At 34.6% G+C, this 24,386-nt stretch overlaps 1 protein-coding gene across 5 annotated transcripts in view; it reads left to right on the forward strand.

Moving 5' to 3' along the window:
- LOC143237691 (zwei Ig domain protein zig-8-like) overlaps positions 1-24,386 on the forward strand; it is a 217,705-nt gene that overhangs the window by 31,311 nt on the left and 162,008 nt on the right. The window contains exon 1 of one of the 5 annotated variants that reach the window (XM_076477211.1): positions 5,791-5,974. The exons of the other annotated variants lie outside the window; for them this stretch is intronic. Coding sequence (XP_076333326.1) covers positions 5,893-5,974 — 82 coding nt within the window. The 5' untranslated portion in view covers positions 5,791-5,892. Of the gene's footprint in view, positions 1-5,790; positions 5,975-24,386 lie in introns of those variants that run through there. 5 annotated transcript variants of the gene reach the window in all.

Genomic DNA, 24,386 nt, shown 5'->3' on the forward strand with positions numbered 1-24,386 from the left:
GATGCATATACATATTCACAGTAAACAAAGAGCGTAAAATCAGGGAACGAATTTATTGCAAGTAAACTATAACCGGATAATATCTTAAATAGCTTTGTTTCTTTGTTCTAAAGCGCAGGTGGTTAAAACACTCGACTTGTAATCCGAGTGTTCAAATCCCCGTCGCACCAGACATGCTCGCCGTTTCAGCCGTGAGAGCGTTATAATGGTACGATCAATCCTACTATTCGTTGTTAAAAGTGTAGCCCAAAAGTTGACGGTGGGTGGTGATGACAAGCTGCATTTCCTCTAGTCTTACACTGCTAAATTAGGGATAGCTAGCTCAGATTGTCTTCGTGTAGCTTTGCGCGAAATTAAAAAAAGAATACAACAAAAAAAAACTGTTCTTAAGCGAAAAATGACGTACCCACTGTGAGTATTCAAACCTGATGTTTAATGTTAAATTCCCGCCTGTGAGCCAGCAGAGGGGCATTTTAAGTAGGAACAAAGAGCATTGCTAGTATACTGTCTGTATATGAATAATTCGGAAGTATGTAAATAGAAAGCCAAGACGTATTTCAAATAAACTGGGTAAAAACTTAGTGATGTATACATAGGGACGAAAGCTATTGACGAAAGGGAACAAAAATCAGTAGTTTGTAGATAGGAAAAAAAAACATTCTAGCAAGTAAAATAGAACTAGATAGTGTACAAATAGGCAGCTACAGAAACAGTAAGAAAAATTTACTGAAGATGAAAAACGGAAATAATATTCGGTAATATATATATATATTGGAAGTAACTCTATAAGAACACAATGGAAAAAAGCGTTTACAGTATGTATATAAAGACTTTTACAGAATCCAAACATTATACACGCCATTATAGAAACACACATTTACAGCATGCAAACAATAAACACGTCATTATTGTAACACATATTTATAGCATCCACATAATAAACATGTCATTACAGAAACGTAGCAGACAATAAACACGTAATTTGGTGTAAACAGGAACAAAAATATTTCCAATAAAGACAACAGAACTGAACAACACACGCACGACAGCAATTTGTTGCAAAAAAATGTATTTAATTAGGAAGGAACACTTGTGGCGAGTTTAAAAAAACAAACAAACCCTTGACGGTAATACACGTGCTAAAAACATCAGTACCGTACGTAAACATTGAACGAGTGTAAAAAAATTTAATATCATAGAAAGTATATATTCACATCAGCTCACTGAATTAAACACGAACAAACCAATGATAACCAAAACGAAACAAGAGATTCATAATATATAATAAAAATGATCAGCAATAAGCACACCCACATGTCTACAGAAAATAATTAGTAAAACTCCAAATTTGGGTTAGCTTCAATAAAAACTTACAATAAATAAACAGCAAGAACTATCTTGCATACAAAACTAAAAACTTACACGAAACGAAGAGCTACAAAACTCATCATAAGTGAAGCTTACTTTTTATAAACAGAAAAAAAAATTCATTGAAAAAAATACCTACAAACATTCATCGTAAGTGATATTTATCTTCTGCAAGAAGGAACAAAAACTCACTGAAAACAACTACAAAAACTATCACAAGTACGTTTTATCAGTTATGTACAGGAGCAAAAACTCAATAAAAACGTGTGATTTTCTATAGCAAAGCCACATTGGATTACCTACTGCGCTCACCGTTGGGAATCGAACCGCTGATTTTAGCGTTGTAAATCGGGAGATATACCGCTGTACTAACGGAGAGCACACTATGAAAACAAAAACTGTAAAAAACCATTACAAGTGAGGTTTCTCTACTATAAACAAGAGCCAAAACTTACTAAAACAGCCATAAAAAGCCATTGTAACTGAAACCAATCAGCTTCAATCACAATCACAAGAACCATCATAAGTGAGGTCTATCTTCTATAAGTAGAACAAAACCTACAGAAAACAAACAGCTACAGAAAACCATCATAAGTTAAGTCTATCTTCTATAAACAGGATCAAACACTCACTGAAAACAAGTAACTATAAATAAACCGATTATAAGCGGACGACATGTCATATTCATTAAACAAGAAAAAACAACTCATAATAAGTGAGCTGCATGTAATATACTGTAAACAGGAATAAAATTTTGGTGAAGCCCTCCGACAGAGGGAACTCATCATCAGTTGACTGCAAACAGTCCTGGGAAGGAGTAACGAACAAAAAATCACTGACAACTTGCAGTTAAGATTGTTCATCATAAATGGGCTACAAGTAATATCTGGCAAACGAGAAACCAAAAGCTCACTTCAAACCTACTGCTAAGGTAATCTGTTTTAAGTGGGCCTGCGATTCTGGTTGACAAGAAATAAAGAAAAGCTAACTGAAAATATGCAGCAGTGGAAACTAAGATGCTTCATAGAGAGAAGTGAGGAGAAAGAATCCAGATAATAACTTAAACAGACGAGATCCAACTTGAAGTAAATAAAAGTAGAGAAAATAATTACAAGAAACAAAGACAAACATATGACCGCCATCCTTTAAATCACAGATGGACGAAACGTGAGTTTGGAATAGTTTGGGGAAACTTTATGAAGTGGCCTCATACAGATAATCTTATGGTTAACAGCCAGGTGGCAGCACTGTCTATGTAGATGGTTCGGATTGTTTATCGAAATAATATTTTTAATACCTCCTGAATAAGTTAGTAGAACTTTACAGTACTATACAGTGTTTCCTTTCATAATAATATCTATATAATGACCGAGCCACAAGCTCTAGGAACGTCTATAAATGTCATAACAAAAAGATTGAATTTGTTATTCTTTCTTCTACTTGTTTTTATTACATGATAACTCAAAAACAAAAACAATGGTGCTAATCAATTTTACCGAGGTAACAGTTTCAAATAGAGTATCCATTTTATATGTATTATTAATAACTAGTAGCAGTTTAAAAAAAATCGTAATTCTAGTATAAATGATGTCATCATTACCCCATTAAGTTGGCTTAGTTATAGTTACAGGGTGTAACAGGAATTATCAGACAATAATAGATAAACAATAAATATTACTCTTGGAACTTCATTGTATTTAGAGCTTGGTTATAAATTCAATTTTCCAACGTCTACTGAAACACTGCATTCAAATCAAGTAAAGAAATACTTTACAAAAAAGAACGTACGTGTAGGGATGGCTAATATAACTCGTCAGAAACAATACTAACAATAAGGTAAGGATGGCACTTGCATGATCCTTACATGGGCAAGAATTAACATATAACAATATATATAACTATTGAATCACAATTGAGTTTAATGTATCCTACCTGTGTCTGCCATCATTCTACTACACTGTGTACCTGTTATTATGTACAGATGATGCAAATGTCATCCTTATTACCATATTTCCAATGCTTATGAAAAATTGATATTAGCCATACGTACATCCACTTCTCTCTTTGAAAAGTTTTTTTTTTTTTTTTTTACTTTTTCATACATATATATTCAGGCTTTTCGTCATAATGTTCAAAGACACAGGACTGAGCAATATTTAACACTCCTACGAAAAGTGGGGCCTAATAGGCCCCAGAGCAACTTGAAAGGCTATTAATATTAGGCTAATAATTTTGTATTTAAATGAAATTGCCATTTAAATCCATTAATGAATGGATTAACGAGATTCCCACTGTCCCTATCTACTATCTAGCGAAACCACAGCCAGGGGAACGGGCTTGAAGAAATCAGGACTAGAAACGTCTTTTCGTAGGAGTGTTAACCATAGTTTATGTTTTTATAATTAACATCCGAAACTCACATTAAATTTGTGCTGCTACGTCAAATCAAAAAGATTCACTTCCTCCAGAAGTGTTCAGTTGTGATAATCGGAAACAAGAGGGGGTAGGACAGTGCCTTTGAATGTTTTATTAAACTACTGACATTTACGAGACAGGCGATCTATAATCAACCAGCAGCCCGTGGAGCGTTGTTAGTGGTTAGCGCAATGCAGGAAGCGAATGCATACAGATTGTTGTTACCCCGCTAGATATATTGTGATGAGGAAATGAGATATTTGTTCAAGACAAGTTTGCATTCATACGAGATCTAGTGCAGTATGGTACTATTGTGACGTTAACTGGAGCACAAATGCTTATTTTAAGCTTAATTAGTGAGGAATAGGTTCCTTTTCTGAATCCATCGTAGTGTTAGTACACCTTCATTAAGGTTACTTTATAATACATAAATCCGCTACAACCTCGCGTGTTTTAAAGTAACGTTTCTTGTCTTTGCCAGAAGAGAAGTCTTGTCGTATTGAATATTGTAAATGACGAAAGTAATTAATTGAAGCACAAACGTCAAATGCTATACTCCGTAAATACGAAAGAGAACACAGTAGAACCATAGAAAACCATATTTAAGATTTGAAACATAGATATACATACGCATTCAAACTCTTTTCGCATAGATAACCTAAATGTATGTGTCTACGCTGCTAAATCTGAACGCGGAACCGTTCAATAGTATTTAACATTTTTCGGTATTTTCCATTTTATTCTACACTATATGACTAAGTCTAAAACATGTTACAGATAATATAACACTGCCACTTGTGCAATAATTTGTGTATGCTTATATCATAATAACAATTAAATAACGGCATTTTTTGTGTATGAACATATCACATTTGTTGTAAGGTATTTAGATCTAAGGATAAGGATGTTTTAAACCAATCAACGAGATAAAATCTGGTATTGAACGCAAAGCTTCTTAGGTAATGACTTACACCAATCGAATAATTCTCGAAACGCTGTTAGATCACTCCTATTACTGTAAAGCCATAATGGGATGGATAAGATTAGAGAGTGAAAACCAGAAGTACGTAAGTTTGGACAAATGATCATTAAAAATGAACAAAATTGTGTTTAATATTTATAAATACTATTATAATACTATTTTTGAACTTCTGCACAACGATCGATATATTAGTTTCATTTTACCCAATGAAATAATTAGTCCTATGAATATTATTTATCCTTATAAATAAGAACTTAATTTTAGGAACGAATAACTTAAATATCCTTACTTAGAGTAGAACATTCGGTGATTTACTGAGACGTGTACGCAGTCAATGTCATTATATATTGTGTGATAACATACTTCCCTATAGTAAACTTCAATAAATATAGAAATATTTTATAAATTCGAGGGATGTGGCAGAGAATAAAAGTTAGCTGTTAACCAAAAGTGTAGATTAAATTACAAATCATTTCCTTATGTGTGTCATAAAGTACCAAAGGAATTCACGCCAGAAGTTCGAATTCCGCTATCGTAGGAAGTGATTTCATTTTTTCCTCTTGTGATTTATGTATTTTGAACATTTCCTTGTGACAGTGAGTATCATATATAAAACTGTACAAAGCTTAAGTTGTTTTCGAAAGTCCACCAGGTGAATAAGTAGTTGAGAAAGACAGTTTTATTTTCTTTCGAAGACCGTCACCTAGAGGCCAAAATGCCTTTCTTAAAATCCAATATCCACATTTATAGACTCCGATGAAAAGTAATAAAGTCGCCAGTTCTCCAGAAATTCACTTCGAGGTCAAGTTTTGTCATAATAAGGTTTTTTTTATGTCATCCTAAGGTGTTGATTTACTATTAAAATATAGCATCGTCAGCAGTCTACCTAGAGCGCTGACAACGTAAGATACTGCGATAACAAAATATGGCAGCTAAGACTTCAAGATAGGGATATCGACGTCAGCGAGAGTTTTTGCAAGCCTTTCGTCTGGGACGGACTTGCTCCACGTGCTAAGCCTGAATTCCCTTATCTTGGAGACAATCGATCGAGCACACCACCGACCAACAGTGATTCTGTACTGCTCAGCACTCAGTATAATTCAACAGTCTGATCGAAGTTTGGAAAAATGAAGGGCACGCACGGGCTAGTGAATGAACATAGAACACGAATTCTTTCTGTTTATTCTAGCTTGAGGACATCAAAACTTGGTAAATATTTGAATTCCTTCAGTTGGTTACTAGTGTGCACGTGCTATACTTGAGCCATATAGTAACAACTTTTTTAAAAAAATAAAGTATTACGGGCTCTATTGGGAAACATTTGACTCGAAGATTTTTATGCTAAGGGTATGATCTTCAATACATACCAGTGGGCTTGGTTTTCTTAATATCTGGTTTTTTGAACGTTTTCAAGGTTGCAATATCTTGTTTAAAATGTATCTATACGTATGAATAGTATATTTAACAAAAACTATGTTATGAAATGTATATAGTTTCTTAAAAATATATAATTATTAAAACTAAACAACAAATCTCAGAAGCCTCCCAAGCGCTATGAATTTGTCGAAATCTACAGTTTTTACATATTAACTCGTTAAATGGAGATACAAGCAGGATGTTTGACACTGTGAGACATTTTTAATGTAATGTCGCACAATCCATCAATAGATAGTTTAATATTCAGATATACAGCCTGCTAACCTAGCCTTGTCTATAGTATAAACAAGGATTCAAAGTGATAAAAATCCCTCGTGGACCTTTTTTCTTCCTGGGCAAACTGGGAATGGTGGTTTGACCGAATAAATCATATATGAAAGGATTTCAGGTCGTAATGAAGGTCATCTGCTCTTCCAGTAAATGTTTAAGACATTTTCTTCATGTAATTTTGTAAGTATGTTTCATTTCTGGTGCAATGTGGCTGGTGAAGAGAGCGTTATGTAAAAAAAAGTGTTAGGGATACTTTGCTTTCGAAATGGTTTAAATTGAATAAAACTATATTTAAGTGTTTAAGTAAAGTAAAAGTGACACCTGGAGAGTGAACGAAAAAGAGATGTTAAGCTAATAAATTTATAGAAAAAGGTATGGAAAGTCATCTTCAATAAACAGTAAGTTCCAGAAAAATATTAGGGTTAACACCACATGAATGAAATGAGCAAAGAACAAAAATTATTTTTTCTCACAGATATGAAACCAATTGTCGTTAATGGAATGACCAAGTTGGTTAAAGTGTTGAAAAAGAGGGAGATATGTTACGGTGTTAGTAGAAGATTTATGGTTGTTGAAACGTTCTGTAAGAGTTGTTTATGTATGTCGTACGTATTAATGATTGCATCTTTTACACTTTATAAGATAATTAGTGTTTTGTGTTAGACAGGTTATTTCTTTGAAATTTTTAAAGTTTTTGTTGTTGTGCTTGTCACGAAATTAGTCTGTAGTCTTATAAATTTACGAACTTAACAATAGATTTTATTGCATGAACGACAACGATTTTTGGATGGAATGTATTTCACTTTTGTGTAAACAAGAATATCTTGTTCAAGTAATATTAGGAACTTCAAGTAATATCAGTTTAAGGCTATTGTTAAGTTGCAGGAAATTTAGTTCTTTGTTTTTTTTTAATTTCGCGCAAAGCTACACGAGGGCTATCTATGCTAGCCGTCCCTAATTTAGCAGTGTAAGACTAGAGAGAAGGCAGATAGCCATCACCATCCACCGCCAACTCTTGTGCTATTCTTTTACCAACGAATGGTGGGATTGACTCTCATTATATAACGCCCCCACGGATGAAAGGGCGAGCATGTTTGCTGTGACGGGTGTTGTGTGAAATGAATATGTTTTTTTTTTCTTCAGAATTCGTGAAAAGTTTCCAAGTTTAAACCGATAGGTAATAACAAGAGGAATTTTATTTGAAAGTTTATTATTGTTCTATTTTAGGCTGTTTTTCCATTAAGAGTTGCTGGAATTTTCGATCCGTCTGTCGATATCGGTATTGTTATATCCACTTTGTTAACATGATTTGTTTCAGGTCCTTGGTGTGTGTCCTGTAGTCTGTTTCATTTGACCAATATTGTTTTTTTTATTTTGAGAGATTGACTGTAAGTAATCTTCTGTTTAGTGTTAGAGGGGTGACAGTTGTTATAGTGAAGTGTTTTTTTTCACTTTTTGTACAAATCATTGTGTAAAATTTTGCCATTTATAAATACAGTGATATTAAGAAAGTTAATGTGCGTAGGCCAATAATCAAAGATAAAATTATATCTTACTGATTCATATGGTTTACTACACACTCGAGGAAAACGTGTTAAACAAATGTTAGTATTAAAAAGTAATAGAGATTAAATTCATATTATTTTCTTAAATTTAAATTTTCTTATCTTCAATTCTTGTCCCTGGAAAATAGAATATTACACAACAAGCGATCTGCAGTGAGTTTAATAAGTTACGATTTGTTAAGTTGATACATATTCTAATATATTTATGAATACTAGGTGGTCTTATAATTTTATGTGACTCGATTTTATTTATCAATTGAGTTTTTCTATTCAAATTATTTTTATGGTTGTTTGAACTGTATTGTCTGTTTAGGCCGAGCAATAGGAGTTTTTATTTCGAAATAAAAACAGTTTTATGTCAATGAAAAATAAAAAATTATCTTAATAAAATAAAGTATCTTTTACTGAGAGATCGTTACACATACTTCATCCAACCTCGAGCTGGTCTACTGTCAGTAGTTATTGAAGAAGATTCGAGCAATTGTATTCGTTAACTCATTTTCAACTTCAATTATGTCTCTCCTTGTAACTCAGCGGTCGTAGGCCTGAGGGCTTCTAACGCTAGAAATGAGGTTTCGGTACCCGCGGAGAAAAGAATATATATAACCTATTGAGTAGCCTGACGATAAAGAAATAAATAAATCGTCATCCTCGTGAGGTTTGCGCATAACAACAAAGAAACAAAAATAAGTCTACATTTCTTACGCCACCTTCAGTTCAATGACTCAACTAACAGCTAAAATTAACTCACTGATGAGGCGATTTCATTTATAAATTCGAGAAACGTTCGTCTTTGTCATGAGGTTATCTCCAACTAAATACCTGAATGTTTGCTTAATGTTAACAAGCTATTTTGACAGCTTATCAGGCTTAATTTCGGTTTCTGGAGTTAACTAACACAGTCTTAGGTAACACTAGGTTTGATTCCTTCTTGTGTAGTCCACTTTCACCAATCGGTTCTCTCTCAAGTACACCAAAAAGTTGAATTTCACTGGATATTAATGTGTGTTCTAGGAAGATTTTGTTTGTTTGTTCGATGTTATGGGCGAAGCTAAAGAACGAGATTTCTTTGTTGTGTCCACCAGTTGTATCGAAGCTCCCCAGTGACTCAGCGGTATGTCTGCGGACTTACAACGCTAAAATCCGGAGTTCGATACCAGTGGTGGGCAGAGCACAGATAGCACATTGTGCAGCTTTGTGCTTAATTCAAAACAACAGACAACAACTTGTATCGAACAACGGGTTTTAGCACTGGAAAGCACTAAGAGGAATATTTATGTACAAGAACTACTTACAAATTTAAAATGTTTGCTCTATGTTCCAAAGATGCATCGACACTGTATTTATTTTTGTAAAAGATTTATTTTCTTCCAGACATTTACTAAGATAAAATGAAATAAAAATGGATTAGTAAGTTTATAAATTATATGTCATCCTTTACCGCTTATAAAAGTATTCATTTGAAAATAGTATCTTTCAAACTTCTGAAGTTAATATTCGTTTTCGCCCAGCAAAGAGAGGCAGTTAGGGAACCCTCATGTTTGTGTGTTTTCTTATAGCAAAGCCACATTGGGCTATCTGCTGAGCCCACCGAGGGGAATCGAACCCCTGATTTTGCATTGTAAATCCGTAGACATACCGCTGTACTAGCGGGGGTTAGGGCGCTCAACTCGCAATCTCAGGGTTGCGGGTTCGAATCCCTGTCGCACCAAACATGCTTGCTCTTTCAGCCGTGGGGGCGTTATAATGTGACGGTCAATGCCACTATTCTTTGGTAAAAGAGTAGCCCAAGAGTTGGTGGTGGGTGGCGATGACTAGCTGCCTTCCCTCTAGTCTTACACTGCTAAATTAGGGACGGCTAGCGCATATAGCCCTCGAGTAGCTTTGCGCGAAATTTATAAAACAAACCCTCTAGTCTTACACTGCTAAACAAGGGACGGCTATCACGAATAGTTCTCGTGTAGCTCAGCGCGAAATTTTAAACCAAATCATACAAGGAAAATGAGTTGTTTTATTTTTGTGAATTATATATATATAAAGTAAAACTAACTAATATGGAAAGCAAAGCTTATAATTTTAAGCACATGCTTTGAAATATGTTGTTTACTTAGAAAGTGAAATAAACTACCTTCAGAATTTCTTTTTTATATTTAGCATTATAATAAATTTGACAACACGAACTCGAACTTTAGACTACAAGCGTGTGTTTCGCTGTATACCTAGTGACAACCGCTTTCGTACTTTAATGTCTTCTTTTTATTCCATAATATTTAATAATATGTTTTAAACTAGTAATAGTATCCAACTATATGCAGATTCCTGTTTAATTGGAAAATAATAAAGAAAAAAGAGAACCATTTTAAAGCTAATTATTTAAAGCAAATAACTAAAATGAACACACGGAGCGACAAAGCAATTTAAAACTTACAATACGAGTTGGGTTTTAAAGAAAACCTACTATCTGCATCACATTCCAAGGAATTTTTATTTAATTATTGAAACGCTTAGACGTGCACAAACAACTAGAAACATCTGAGAGTTTAAAGTCAATGATCTGAATTTCGAACCGGTCTCTGTTTCCAGGTCGTGGTGTTATCTTCTTGAAATATGTGAACGGAAGACATTGTTCTGTGAAATTAAAGAATGGAATTCCGATAAGCGCACAACTATTCACTAGTTAACGAATTATTTCTTGTATAAATGAATGTAATCTGACAGGCTAGCTCTAATGAGGAGAAAACACCGACAGTTTGTCCTTGAGGCTAGCTTTAGTTAACAAGTAACGACCGACACTTAGAAGTGCATGTGTTTCGCATTATAGTCAACTATATAATTACTTATTACTCCAGTAAAAAAAAAAATAGCTGCGGACTTGGTAACCTTAAACAGACGTCCCAATGCATTCAATTAAAGACGTGCCGCTCATATCTATTTCTTTTTCTTTTTTATTGAACTATAAATATAGCTGAAATGGTGGCTAACCCTTACGAGGGGCCCGGCATGGTAAGGTGGTTAGGGACTATCGACTCGTATTCTGAGGGTCATGGGTTCGAATCTCCGTCACCCCAGCCGTGAGAGTGTTATAATGTGACGGTCAATGCCACTCTTCGTTGGTAAAAGAGTAGCCCAAGAGTTAACGGTGGGTGATGATGACTAGCTGCCTTCTTTCTAGTATGACACTGCTAAATTAGGGACGGCTAGCGCAGATAGCCCTCGTGTAGCTTTGCGTCAAGTTTACAAATGAACTCTTACGACTGGCGTTTTGGAACACTTGAATCCTTCCAGCGCATAAATAATCTATGCTGAACTAGGCAAGTTGGTAAGTAAAATAGTGTTCAACATTATAATTTGCGTAATTTCATTTTCTGTTATTAATCATATAGATAATTTAATTTAAATGCAATCTATACGTTTCGAAGTTTGTGCGTTTAAGCTTCAAGAGTTTGGTTATTTACAGCCTTTCGTGTTTGATCCAACTTTGCTGATTTAAAATAAACTGAACACAAGCTGCACATAGTATGTATCTAAACATTAAATAATTTTAAGAACTATGTCAAGCACAATCCGTGATGACGAGAAAACCCATTACAGAGAAAAATACAAATGTTAAAACGGCTGGTATTGGTTGAAAAAAAATTCTTAACCCATACCACCCATTTTACATACATATACATCAAGCACTGTAGCGTTTCGTAATCGTATAGGTTTATTTAGTAGTTTCTATAAAACGTTGTCACAGTTGGAGGCCATGGCGAGTTTTCTAAGGATCGCTGATTTTCTAATCATCGTATGTTTTTTGTTTTGCACAGTGCTGCATGATAGGATATCTGCGCTCTGTCCACTTCGCGGAAACGAGCCCTGGATTTTATCTTTGCAAGTCCGTAAATAAACCTCTTACTAAACGGATGACTTCGTAAACATCCTCAACATTCAACTTCTTTAAAAAGTAAAATAGTTGTAGATATGAATGGCTTTTGCTTGGAATAAGTTCTAACTAAAATTTTTGATAAGTGTTTTTTTTTATAATAAATATTTAGAGTTTGAATGGTTTGGAGATAGTTTATCTGTCTTGTAATTTTTCGATACGTTTGCACAAAGTTTCGGAATTGAAACATTGCGCCTCTAAACATTGTACCAGATGTGTACTACTTTAGCTTTTGAAGCAATTCCAGAACTATATTTTTATTAAAATATATACCATTAACTACCGAGTGAATAGAATTTTGTTTAAATAAGTCATTAAGCACTACGATTTAAACTTCTAAAACAAAGACAAATGTCCATCTATAAAACGACTCAAGGTGTATCGTTCATGGTGAAAGCCATTTGGCAATAACAATGTTTCGAGATAAAGCTATAACACACACTTTACCTGATGGGATGCAATATATTATACGTTTGCTCGTTTGTTGAATTTCAAGCGAAGCTACTTGAGGGCTATTTGCTCTAGCTGTTCGTAATTTGGATGTAATAAGCTAGAGGGAAGCAAGTTAGTCACCCTTTTCAATTCTTGGACTACTCTTTATTGCCAATAGATGGATTACCCTCTAAAAAAAAACTTCCACAAATACAGCTTCCTTCTGAGTAAACAATAATGTTGCGAGTTCTTAAAGCCGATAATTTATTGAAATATTTTTGAATAAATAAAGTTTATATGTTAGAACAGCAACAAAAGGAGGAAATTCTAATAAATGAACTTCGACAAATGCTTGTACTGACAGTGTAACAATAGGTTGATTTCAAGTAAGAATGAATATTTTACTTTGATGTTAAATGGTTTATATAATCGTTAATGTACGTCTGTCACGTGATTTTAAAATAGCACGCTTTATAAGCTAGAAAAAACATATACAAGGACGCATTCTTGTTCACAATAAATCACAATTGTTGTATTGTTGAGGTTATGAATGATTCAACAGTTAATCTGATTTCTCTTCCTCCTAGTGTTTTGGTAGTTTAAAAAACAAAAGACTTTAAAAAGTGGTAAAGGAGCACAATGAACTGTTTCATAGTGAGGCTGTTGTTTTCTTAGATCTATTGAAAATAACGTTATTCACAAAACTATGAGCAAACTTATTTTATGAATCTTCCTTTAAGAGTAACTTCATTGAAGAATATGATTTGTGCAACAATGATTAAATCTGGTTTGAATACTATAATACTAAGACGTATATCTAACGAGTATCGAGTAGAAAATAGGCCTTCCAGTGGCTCAGCATCAATATGAAGCCCTATAACGCTAAAATCCGAGTTTCGATACTGCTTGTGGGCACAAAACGGATAACCTGTCCTGTAGCTTGGTGATTTACAACGGAAAATGTAAAAATAAAATTATAGTTGAAAATTTACTAATAGTTTGTATTTTAGAAGGGGTACATATGTATTTAAAAATATGACCAAATGGTAGCTTTTCTCTCTTAGAAATTCATGAGAAACTAAAGTGAGTGTATCAAATTGTATTTTTTAGTTTTTGTGACAAACGGTTTACTTTTGGATAGAGTATATTTATCACTTATATATTTGGTTCAATTGTTAACAAAGTTAATCGACGAATGTTATGGTGATGGAACGTTTTCTTTCAACTCCAAAAGCCGTTGGAGTGACGTCAGACGTAGTTTCTGAAACCGTGAATAAGATGGTAAACAGGGATTTCTGGATAGCAAAGACTAAAAGTTCGTAATATTTCAACCGCACTTCTAAATTAATAGTTGATTTTATGAGAAATATGAAACTGGAATCACAGCAGTCAAGTAATGTAATCCAATGCCGTCACAGTAAATTTATGTTTAGAGAAATATGTCGTTTCGGTTTGTTTTAGAATTCTCACTGTAGCCAACACGAAGAGTTCTCTGCCCATAGTTGTCCCATTAGTCAACCGTTAAGTATTGTACCACTTTTATCTGTACGAATGGCTGTGTTTGACCGCTGTTATTATAACACATTCGTGATCTCATCATACGGAGCATTTTTTTAAGGTTTAAAAAACGAACAACCACAGGATAATCATCGGGCCATGTCCTGCCCATTTCCTGAGCGGAAAAGAAGTTACATGGCAAAGAGCTAGGACGACAGTGGTTCACAAACCCCGTCCAAGTAAATCCAAACAATTATCTTATTTGCTAGGTAACAGAAAATACCCTCTCCCAAACTCGAAGAGGCCAATATATCGAAGCTAGACATGTTTCCTGGAAAGGTTAATAAATAATAGTAAGTAAACAGCTCGAGCTGACAAAGTCTTCACAAGTTTCCAGCCACACCACACAGCGAACTAGTATTTTCACGAAATCAGAAAAAAGCTGAATTACAGCAATATATCATATTTTGATCACACACTCGACAAACGCCTACAATTCCAGTAGACCACTGTGCACTCTACTTGCTTGCACGTGGTCTTGGAAGCGGATAGGTTACACTTACATTGATGGATTTGTAGGTAGTTTATCACGATGTGTTGTGTAAGGCTTACTTCACTGTCCTTGAAGCTGGTTACAATGGAAAGAGCAAAATCGGGCTGTTATGGCTGTTAGAATAAGAGTCACGAGGTAGTAAGTACCTAAAGAGGTACTCAGTACGAATCCTGGAACATAGAGGGTACCACTTACCTTCAAGAATATACAAATAAATCTCTGAAATAATCTTGCCTGGAAGTGGGCAAGCCTGTGACACAACTAAATGTTTGCATGTTCTGTCCAGATACTAGTAAGTTTATCGTAGTCATGAAAGACTTCATAGATCTTGTCTAGAAGTATGTAATTATGTAACATACAAGTTTCCTTCCTTTCTAGGTTATATGTATATATAAATATAATTATTGTATAGGTAACCATCTTCACTATCTAATTATATGTACTAATATATATATATATCGTATGAATTCAAGCAACCGCATTGGCTAATAGTAAGGAAAAGTGCTGACTTGTCCAAGCAGTGAGTACACATTCGCCAGACACTGATTCCTACTGGTTCTTCTTCGTGGTACAGCCCAACATGGCCAGATGGTTAAGGCACTCGACTCCTAATCCGAGGGTCGTGGGTTCGAATCCCCGTCACATCAAACATGCTCGCCCTTTCAGCTGTGGGGGCGTTAAAATGTGACCGTCAATCCCACTATTCGTTGGTAAAAGAGAAGCTCAAGAGTTGGCGGTTGGTGGTGATGACTAGCTGCCTTCCCTCTAGTCTTACACTGCAAAATTAGGGACGGCTAGCGCAGATAGCCCTCGAGTAGCTTTGCGTGAAATCCAAAACAAACCAAACCAATCCTCGTGATACATACGCTTATCTCAGATACAGCTATCTTCTAATGATAAAACGGATGATGGGTGACTGTGTATAATATATATATATGTGTGATACAATTATACCTGTCACAAGTTCCCTTTAAAATAAAAAGAATAAATACTAAACTACAAAACGAGAAGTAACAACAACTCAGAATCGTTAAGTAAACTTTTTTGCTTTTTCTAATATTTATTTTAGTTTGTGGTAATACAATTACTAAAATTAATAACTTAAAATAATTACTTGTTTTGTTTTGGGCATTAAAAATAAATTTGCACGTTTAAAAAAAAAAAAGGACCACTCACTGTTTTCACCTCTAAGTTTTCGTGATTTCATTTTCTTTCCAAAAACATAAATCTTTAGTAAGAATGTAAAATAGATCGGGAAAGAATGACACTTTGTTTTTACTTATTTTTAATAATTTTTTACTTTGCTTTCTTAACCACCGGAACCGTAGCAGAATTCAGAAATCGCCGATTCAGAAAAAAACCAAAAAAACTAAAGCTCCAGCAATCATAGAACTCTCGAGTAGAAAACAAATTCCCCGATAAGCCTTTCAGTGGGGAGCAGTATCGTTCTAAGTTGTCCATGGTCGGCGGGTTTACGAAGTGCAGTTGGTTGCGGAAATGGTAGAAACGCCGGAGCTACGCAAGCATTAGAGTCGCAGTAAAAGAACCGTAACAGATCTCAAGGCTTTCTGTTCACTAACTTTTCTTAGTCGGATGTCTGATCGACTTACATGAACTTGTAATAGACGGAGTGCTTGAGGAAAAAGGACCTGACTGACACCGAATGCATGAATATATCTCCTAAGTATTCTGGCCCAGTTTGACTGAGAGGACGAATTAGTTTATTAGTATGAGACAGGTGTCTCTCGCTGTTAGCTGTTAACGAACTTGGGAACACTCCAAAGTGACAAATGAAGTCTAAGCCTATTTCCGTCCTTACGAATTAATAACAACGGATTTGATTAAGATCACAAAGTAGGATTAAGTCAGAGAAGTTTCTGGAATGCGATCGCTTCTAAGATCCTTCAGAGCTAAGTGTTTGCAGATGTTTTGAATTGACAACAACGGAGCAGTTTGGAGAGTACACTTAGGATAAGTGTTTATCTTTCCCGAAATGTAACATCCACGGTGGCGAGTTAAAAACAAAACAAAACTGTCACTCACATTACTTCTTAAGCATGATTTTTACGTTTTTTGGTGTAATTTACTTTGCAGCTTAATTAATAGCCTGTCGGTACAAAGTGGTCTCAACTGTCAAACGTGAAGATTGCTTTGTAAGTCACTTCAACAATAATGGTGAGAGGACAATATCCAAATAAACGGATATTGAGTTACTGCAGTTTATAAAAACTAAGGCTGTGCAATGGTTTCAATAGATGGTTGGAAATTGTCATTTAATATCCACATGTTGATTTTATTGATAACAGAAACAAATAACAGGTTCATCACAATAGCAAGCAAATATTCATTCACAAAATTATTTTAGTACATTGATCCAACCCTTCTTTTTGTTTCAAACTGTTTAAAATTGGTGTCACTACGCAAATCATCTAATTCAGTGACATTCAATGTGAAATCGAACATGTCTAAAGGTCTGTAATAGTTATTTGGAAAAGAGTTATTCGAAGTTTGTTTAATTAGCTATGTACTATACGCTTCCTTGGATATTGTCCTAGTATTATTAATATTGGGCATTGTATAGTATTCGTATTGAATTAAGATTCTTGTTGGGGAAAAACTAAATATATACTAGACATCAGAGTTAAGAGAGATTAGAAAGTTTAATAGTTTTGATTTGTTTTAAATTTCGCGTAAAGCTATCTGCACTAGCCGTCCCTAATTTATCAGTGTAAGACTAGAGGGAAGGCAGCTAGTCATCACCACCCACCGACAACTCTTGGGCTACTCTTTTATCAACGAATAGTAGAATTGATCGTAACATCATAACGCCCCCACTGCTGAAAGGGCGATCATGTTTGGTGTGACGGGGATGCGAACCTGCGACCCTCGGATTACGAGTCGAGTGCCATAACCAACTGGCCATGCCGGGCCGGTTCAATAGTTCATAACAATATACGTGAAGTGAGAATATGTAACACGAACTGACACGCTGCAAGTAAAACTTGTTGTATTAAAAAATGTTAAAAAACGCTTATGAAAAAAATAAATTTTTGTTCGTGAAACCCTTTCAAGTCTTGAAATAAAATTTGTTTTTAGCTTCTAAATCACAAAATGTTGTCGTTTTGTTCTTACTATAGTTTAAACAAGTGTGAAACTTAAAAGGGCAGCACATAATGTGTTTCCAAATACTGTGACAACGAAGCCCATTGGTGTAAAAAAGTTTGAAACGAACCAAGTTTGTTTTTTTGAATTTCGTACAAAGCAACACGAGGGTTATCTGCGATGAAACGAGCTAAAGCAACAGCTCCTTTCTAATTCTTTTATGTTGACTCAGTTTCGTACGTTTCGTATGAAGGGAAAAAATAACAAGAAGAAAAGTTTTGATTAGTTGTGTTTGGAAGATTAGAGGATCCCCAGGAAAGAGCTTTGAGTGAATCAAGTTGTACATAGTTTCTTTAATTCTACATACTCCCTTGTGCCGAGTACTTTTCATTTGATTACGTTTCCTGCTGAAGAAAAAATAAAAATATCTATATTGAGAAATTAGTCACCAGATGTCACCCAACACATAACAGCCGCGGAATGTTAAAAGTAGATAAAATAGGTGGTATCTTGAAGATGATTTCTTATATATATTAGATAATTAGTTTAAAGAGAAAATAAAAATTGATTTGTTTTTCATTAACTTCGTGTAATTTATTAATACCTTCACAAGACTGAAATCATTATTTTGCCTTTCTGTTTCTTTATAAAAATAATAAAGCAACAATATCTTATCGTGGCACTCTTTCATCAACTGACTTGTGTGACGAAATTGTAATTTGATACGTATTTATGTGCGACATTGGTGGTTATTTTGTCGTGTTTGTTTACTGCGCATATATATTCATACTGAGAGGACAAAAGCACGTTAACTATGATATAACGATAACATTTCTGTATTTTAAACGACCTTTATTTAAAACAAATTTCTGAAGTATTTTGTTTACACAGCGAGCTGGTATTTTGTATTCTATATTAGAATAACTACAATGAGAGTGATTGTATATTGTTGGGAATTCGGTGACGTTGTTTACGTATATCTGAATGGGGAAAGTAGGGTTAATCGTACCGTGATTATTTTTTAAATTTGGAATATCAACTATGTTATTGATTGTATATTGTTGGGAATTTTTCCTGGTACAATAATAGTAGTGGATGTAATGTAGTGAATCTATTTTTATATATTTAATCAACATGCTCTGTGAATTAACAGTGGCTGAAAAGCAGTGCGTATTCAATGTCGTGAATCAGGTGTTTTAACAGTTTATACACGCTTAATCGAGTTTGTTACGACACTATTGTTTGGGAGCAACGTTCTAATACAGTTAAGGCGTCGTATTGGATCTAGTTAATTCGAACGTAAACAAGGCACCGACGTGATAAATATAATATTCTACAGAACTATATGGTCTAATAATATCAATACCTGGCTTGAGGACTGTTTCGTGGTAGAGACTTGGCTCCACTCAGCACTAATGTATACCGGGAATAACTATCAAAATAGAAACATAAACTGACTGGTATGTGCCTAAGATTAGTTGTTCGTGTTAGAATTTGGATTACCGTTCATTTTCTCTCTATCTTATAAGTCAAACACGCTAGGGAGCTTTATGTTGCAGTAGGCGTATTGCACGCTATTGGTTTAATATTTGTCATGCCTGCTCGAAGCCTGTAAGAAATAAAATATTCAAACACTGATTTCAAGGTAACAAACAACGGCAAACATATCTGTTACCAAGTTTTGTTGCAAACGACAATAGAATCATCCCCACGTTCGAGAAAAAAGCCAGATGTTCTGATACCTCCACATAGGTGTATAAATAAATAAAACTATGTTTATGGTTCGATGTTGACAACTATATTAAGTTTAGATGTTTTCAGTTGACCAGTGTTAAGACCACTGACATAAACATACACTATTTTTTCTTGATGACGAGAAACCCACTTGAAATAAAAATATATCTCAGAACAGCTGGTATGGGTATTAATACTTTTACTGATGAGGAGATAACAACGTTTCGAACTTCCTAGGTCGTCTTCAGGTTAAGAAATAGAGAGTGTTTGAATGTGACGGTTGATTCTCTCTTTCTTAACCTGAAGATGACCTAGGAAGATCAAAACGTTGTTCTCTCCTTATCAGTAAAAGTGTTAATACCCATACCAACCGTTCTGAGATATACACATTCAGATAACGAGTTAGGATGTTATTACTATCAAGTGTTTTATTTCTCCAAAGGTTTAGTATACTTTTAACGAAAAATTAATTACTGGGATTAAGATATTGTTAAGGGTATATTTTTTGCTCTTACTTATTTACCTGGTACGTAAAGAGATACGTATGTAAACTCACGTAGTTATTTTCTATTCGGTTACTTTTAGTAGCAGGAAACATTAGTTATAGTTGACTAAACTTTTTATATGTTAGTTTCTCATGTTACACAGAAATACTACATAACCGTTTTAACTGAAGTTCAAACTGTACAAATCGAGACCTTTTGTATTTCTTAGTAACATAACTTCTTCAAACAGACTTTTGACCTATGCTCATCAAAGCCTTTGGTAACGTTTTTTTTTTAAATTAAGAGCCCACTGGCTCAGCAGATACTCGTGGTGGGTACAGCACAAACTGCTCACTGTGAAGCTCAAACATATAAAAACCAATAGTGATAGCAACGTAACATTTTTAAATTAAGACTCCACTGGCTCAGCAATAACATTGGAGGTTTATAACACTAAAAACCGGGTTTCGATACCCGTCTTGGGCACAGCATGAATTGCCCAATGTGTAGCTTCGTGCTTAACAAGAGACACAAATATACCGAAAAGAAAAATCTTTCGTGTCTGTTAAGTAAATCTCACATGAGTGGAGTTTGACAAAACCATCACAACTTACTTCTTATCAACTAGGTGGAGTACCTGTCTCTTGGACGGAAGTTATGTGACTTTATGATCGATCAATGGAGAGTTACTTTAGGACACTAAAAAGTTATTTCCCTTATCCGTAATTGTAAAGATCACTAAAAAATGGCAAAGAACGAAATGCGAAACTTCAAAATTGCATATATCTTCCCATGGACCCAACAAATGATCATGCTAAATTTCGGGAAGATCCACCAACAGGAAGTGAGGCAGTTGTCAAAAAAAAAACACACCTATAAAAAAACACAAAACGCTAAAGGCAAAACTGAAAATTTATATGAACCTAATGAACCTCCATACCAGTTTTGGTGAAGATCCATCAAAGCACACTGCGAAATAGTTACATGGATATACAACATACAACAGACATGCATACAATAGGTTAAACGTTATACTTTGCATATGAAGAGAAATCCTTGAAAGTTTATATCAATTTGATACATTAATATCCTTTCCTTCTCTTTTCAACATTTTTCTATACGGATTTCAAATTCCAAAGAGCATTTCATAACGGAATGAATTACATATTTCTATCACTGACTGTTTCACCTATATTTTAATACATTTTGACATTATATGATATACGATTATAAAAAGAAACAAAGATATGTATGTGTGTGTGTTAAGCACTTTACATAGTGCTTTACAGAGAAATGATTATTATTTCTAGTAAAAACAGAAACTTATTCCATACTCAAATCTATAACACTTTGTTCAATCATAATATTTCATTTTTAGTACATTTTATGCTGTCTACTCTGATGTATTGCGGGCGATAACCATAATAATAACAAACTAAATATTGGTTGATGAAAATCCCGTGGATAGATTAAAACTTGTCAGAACCTTTCTGATATTAATCAAGTATTTTTCGTATAGAATAATCTAAATTTAACCCAGACTTTCTTTGTCTTTAGCTAAACAAAAAGTTACAGAATAGATTATTTGTGTTGTGTCAACCACGGGTATCGAAACTTGGTTTTTGGCGCAAGCAAGAGGCCATGTTACATTATAAATAACTTTGGCGTCAAGCGATTTAATCAACGTTTGTGTGATTCATATAACAAGGGAGCAATTATATAAACGATTTAATCAACGTTTGTGTGATTCATATAACAAGGGAGCAATTATATAAACGTTTGTGTAATACAGATAACAGGGTGACGATTTGATAATTGTTTGTGTGATTCATATAACAAGGTAGCAATTATATAAACGTTTGTGTGATACAGATAACAGGGTGACGATTTGATTAATGTTTGTGTGATTTATATAACAAGGGAGCAATTATAGAAACGTTTGTGTGATACAGATAACAGGGTGACGATTTGATTATTGTTTGTGTGATTCATATAACAAGGGAGCAAGTATATAAACGTTTGTGTAATACACATAACAGGGTGACGATTTAATTAATGTTTGTGTGATCCAAATAACAAGATGGTGATTTGATCAACGTGTATATAGTCCAGATAATTAGATGGTGATTCAATAAACGTTAGTGCGATCTTGATAACAGAATGGTATTTGATCAGCGTTTGTGTAATCCAAATAAGAAGTTGGTGATTTTATAAGTTTTACTATGATATAAATACCTGGGTGGCGATTTGTGTAGTACAGATAATAGTGCCTGAGATAATGCTAATTACCAAATCTTAGAGTTATAAAAAGAGGAAAGAAACGTCTGAACATCGTACTTTGAGACGGTTTAATCTTTTTTTTAAACAGTTAAAATATTTTTTTCCATCTAAACAAGCAGTGTTTTTGTTTCTTTTCTCAACAAAGTCGTAAAAAACTTGGGATTTCTTACGCCTCCTCATAAAATAACGCTCTAGTGGCTAAACTTTCAAGGGGGAGAAATGTGTAAACAGCTAAAAGAGCACACATGGAAGGATGGGAAAGCGTAAACACCAACAACTGGTATAAGAAAAAAACATATGACATTACGATGTTTCGCTTCTGTTAACGTGCTACCTACGAGAAGCGAAACAAGTTATTTTATTGGTTTTTTAAGTGTTTACACTTTGTTTAATTTAGAGTATATGAGATATGTTCCTTCTGCATACTGGCAGCCATAGTTTCCTTATTTGTTTCGGAGGGTGAGAAAAAACAACGATGGAGTACAAGGACAACATTTGAGTCCAAATCATCGGATACTTTTGAAACGACATTGTTAAAATTAGTATTTGATGATTAAATTTAAAGAATGTTATTTTTATTTTCAATTTTAACAGAATCTTATACAATGCATGAGAGAAATGATAGGTAGGGTTAGTGTTTCCAAGTTTTAGGCATAGCTGTTCCTGAACTTCTAACCAAAGAGATAACATCTGGTACCCTCACCTCCGACTTGATTACATTTAACCACATGGTGGGACTGACTGTTGTTGATATAACGCAGCTACAGAGGATTTGTTTGTTTTATTTTGAAGTTCACGCAAAGTTACACGACGGCTATTTACGCTATCCGTCCCTAATTTAGCAGTGTAAGACTAGAGGGAAGAATGCTTGTCATCACCACCCACCGCCAACTCTTGGGCTACTCTATTACCAAGGAACAGTGGGATTGACCATCACAATATATCGTCCCCACGGCTGAAAGGGCGAGCATGTTTGATGTGAGGGGGATTAGAACTCGCGACCCCCAGATGTCTGCAGGGGAAAGTACAGAGCGTGTCCAGAAGCATTACGCGGGATTGAGCCTTGGACTTTCGATTGGCAGTTCAGCATGTTAGCCAAGAAACTGCGTCCGATCTTTTGGCGAAATGTTGTCATGTTAAATAACATTAACCCAGTCTTACATATTTTCTTCTTTCTTTAGAATTTTCGGGAAATAATCCATGTAAGAGTTATATGCGTTAGCCATTCCTTACGTTGCCAGTTGCTCAACGGTAATATTGTTAGCTCTTAGGTCATTTTTCTGTGACCGAATACTAGGATTTGACAGTCACTTCCATAGTACACCCATGACCCCTTGGTGCTGGGCGTAGTTCTGTGGAAAGGAAACTCATTCGCAATCCGGCTACGCTAGCCGCTAGCCAACATTCGAAACCATTTAATCAGACGCGAAAATAACGTATTTTTTATTGCAAGTCATGCATAGAGCGATTGAATTTTTCTTATAAACAGACAATGAAATAATCATATATGCAAATAGATGCTCCAAGATGTATTTACAGGCTTAGGCCGTTTGACAAGGAGATTGAAAATAAGGTGTAAGGATTACTGAATTACATCATCCACGAGCCTTTAAAACCATCGACGTCTTTGATCTAAAAATATTTCGCCAGTATGGTTACTATCAGGTAGAGTTTTGACAGTGGAACTGACGGATTAAAAGCTACAAATAGAAATAAAGGCGTTTAAAATATAGCAGTTTATGTGTTTTTTTTTCTACTACAATAACTTAGTATGAGTTACGTATGCATATGTATTGGGGGAGGTGCGAGCACGTGTTTAAACTGTTGTTTAAAAGTGGATGTCGTCAAACTAACTATTTAAAGACAACTAGACGAACTCAAAAAATAATTTTATTAGACGCTTCCAAAAATGGTGTAGTTTCCGAACAGCATGGGCTTGTTACTAATGTGAGAAATAAAACACGCTCTTACCAAATCTACAAAGAGCTGTTGAATTCCCCCCCCTTTAGAATTTTTTTTAACCTGTCATCTGATTAGTGTCCAACGTCACAGCTTTGAAAGTCGAATATATTTTTGACAACCAACATCGTGACGCTTTCTGTGCGTGATTACTCCGGTTTAGGCTTCCACGGGGGGAATATTTAGGCCTAAGATTTCTGTACAAGGTTATTAAGGTATAAACCTCATATGGGAGGTTACTATGGTAATTTTATTAATGTTTTAACTTCACGTAGAAAGTTATTATGTTATTTTCATATGTAATGCTATTAATGTCTAAACTTCATGTGGGACGTTATTATAGTAATTTCATATGTAAGGTTATTAAGGTGTAAACTTCACG

This window comes from Tachypleus tridentatus, chromosome 13 (genome assembly GCF_004210375.1).
Source record: "Tachypleus tridentatus isolate NWPU-2018 chromosome 13, ASM421037v1, whole genome shotgun sequence".
NCBI lineage: Eukaryota > Metazoa > Arthropoda > Merostomata > Xiphosura > Limulidae > Tachypleus > Tachypleus tridentatus.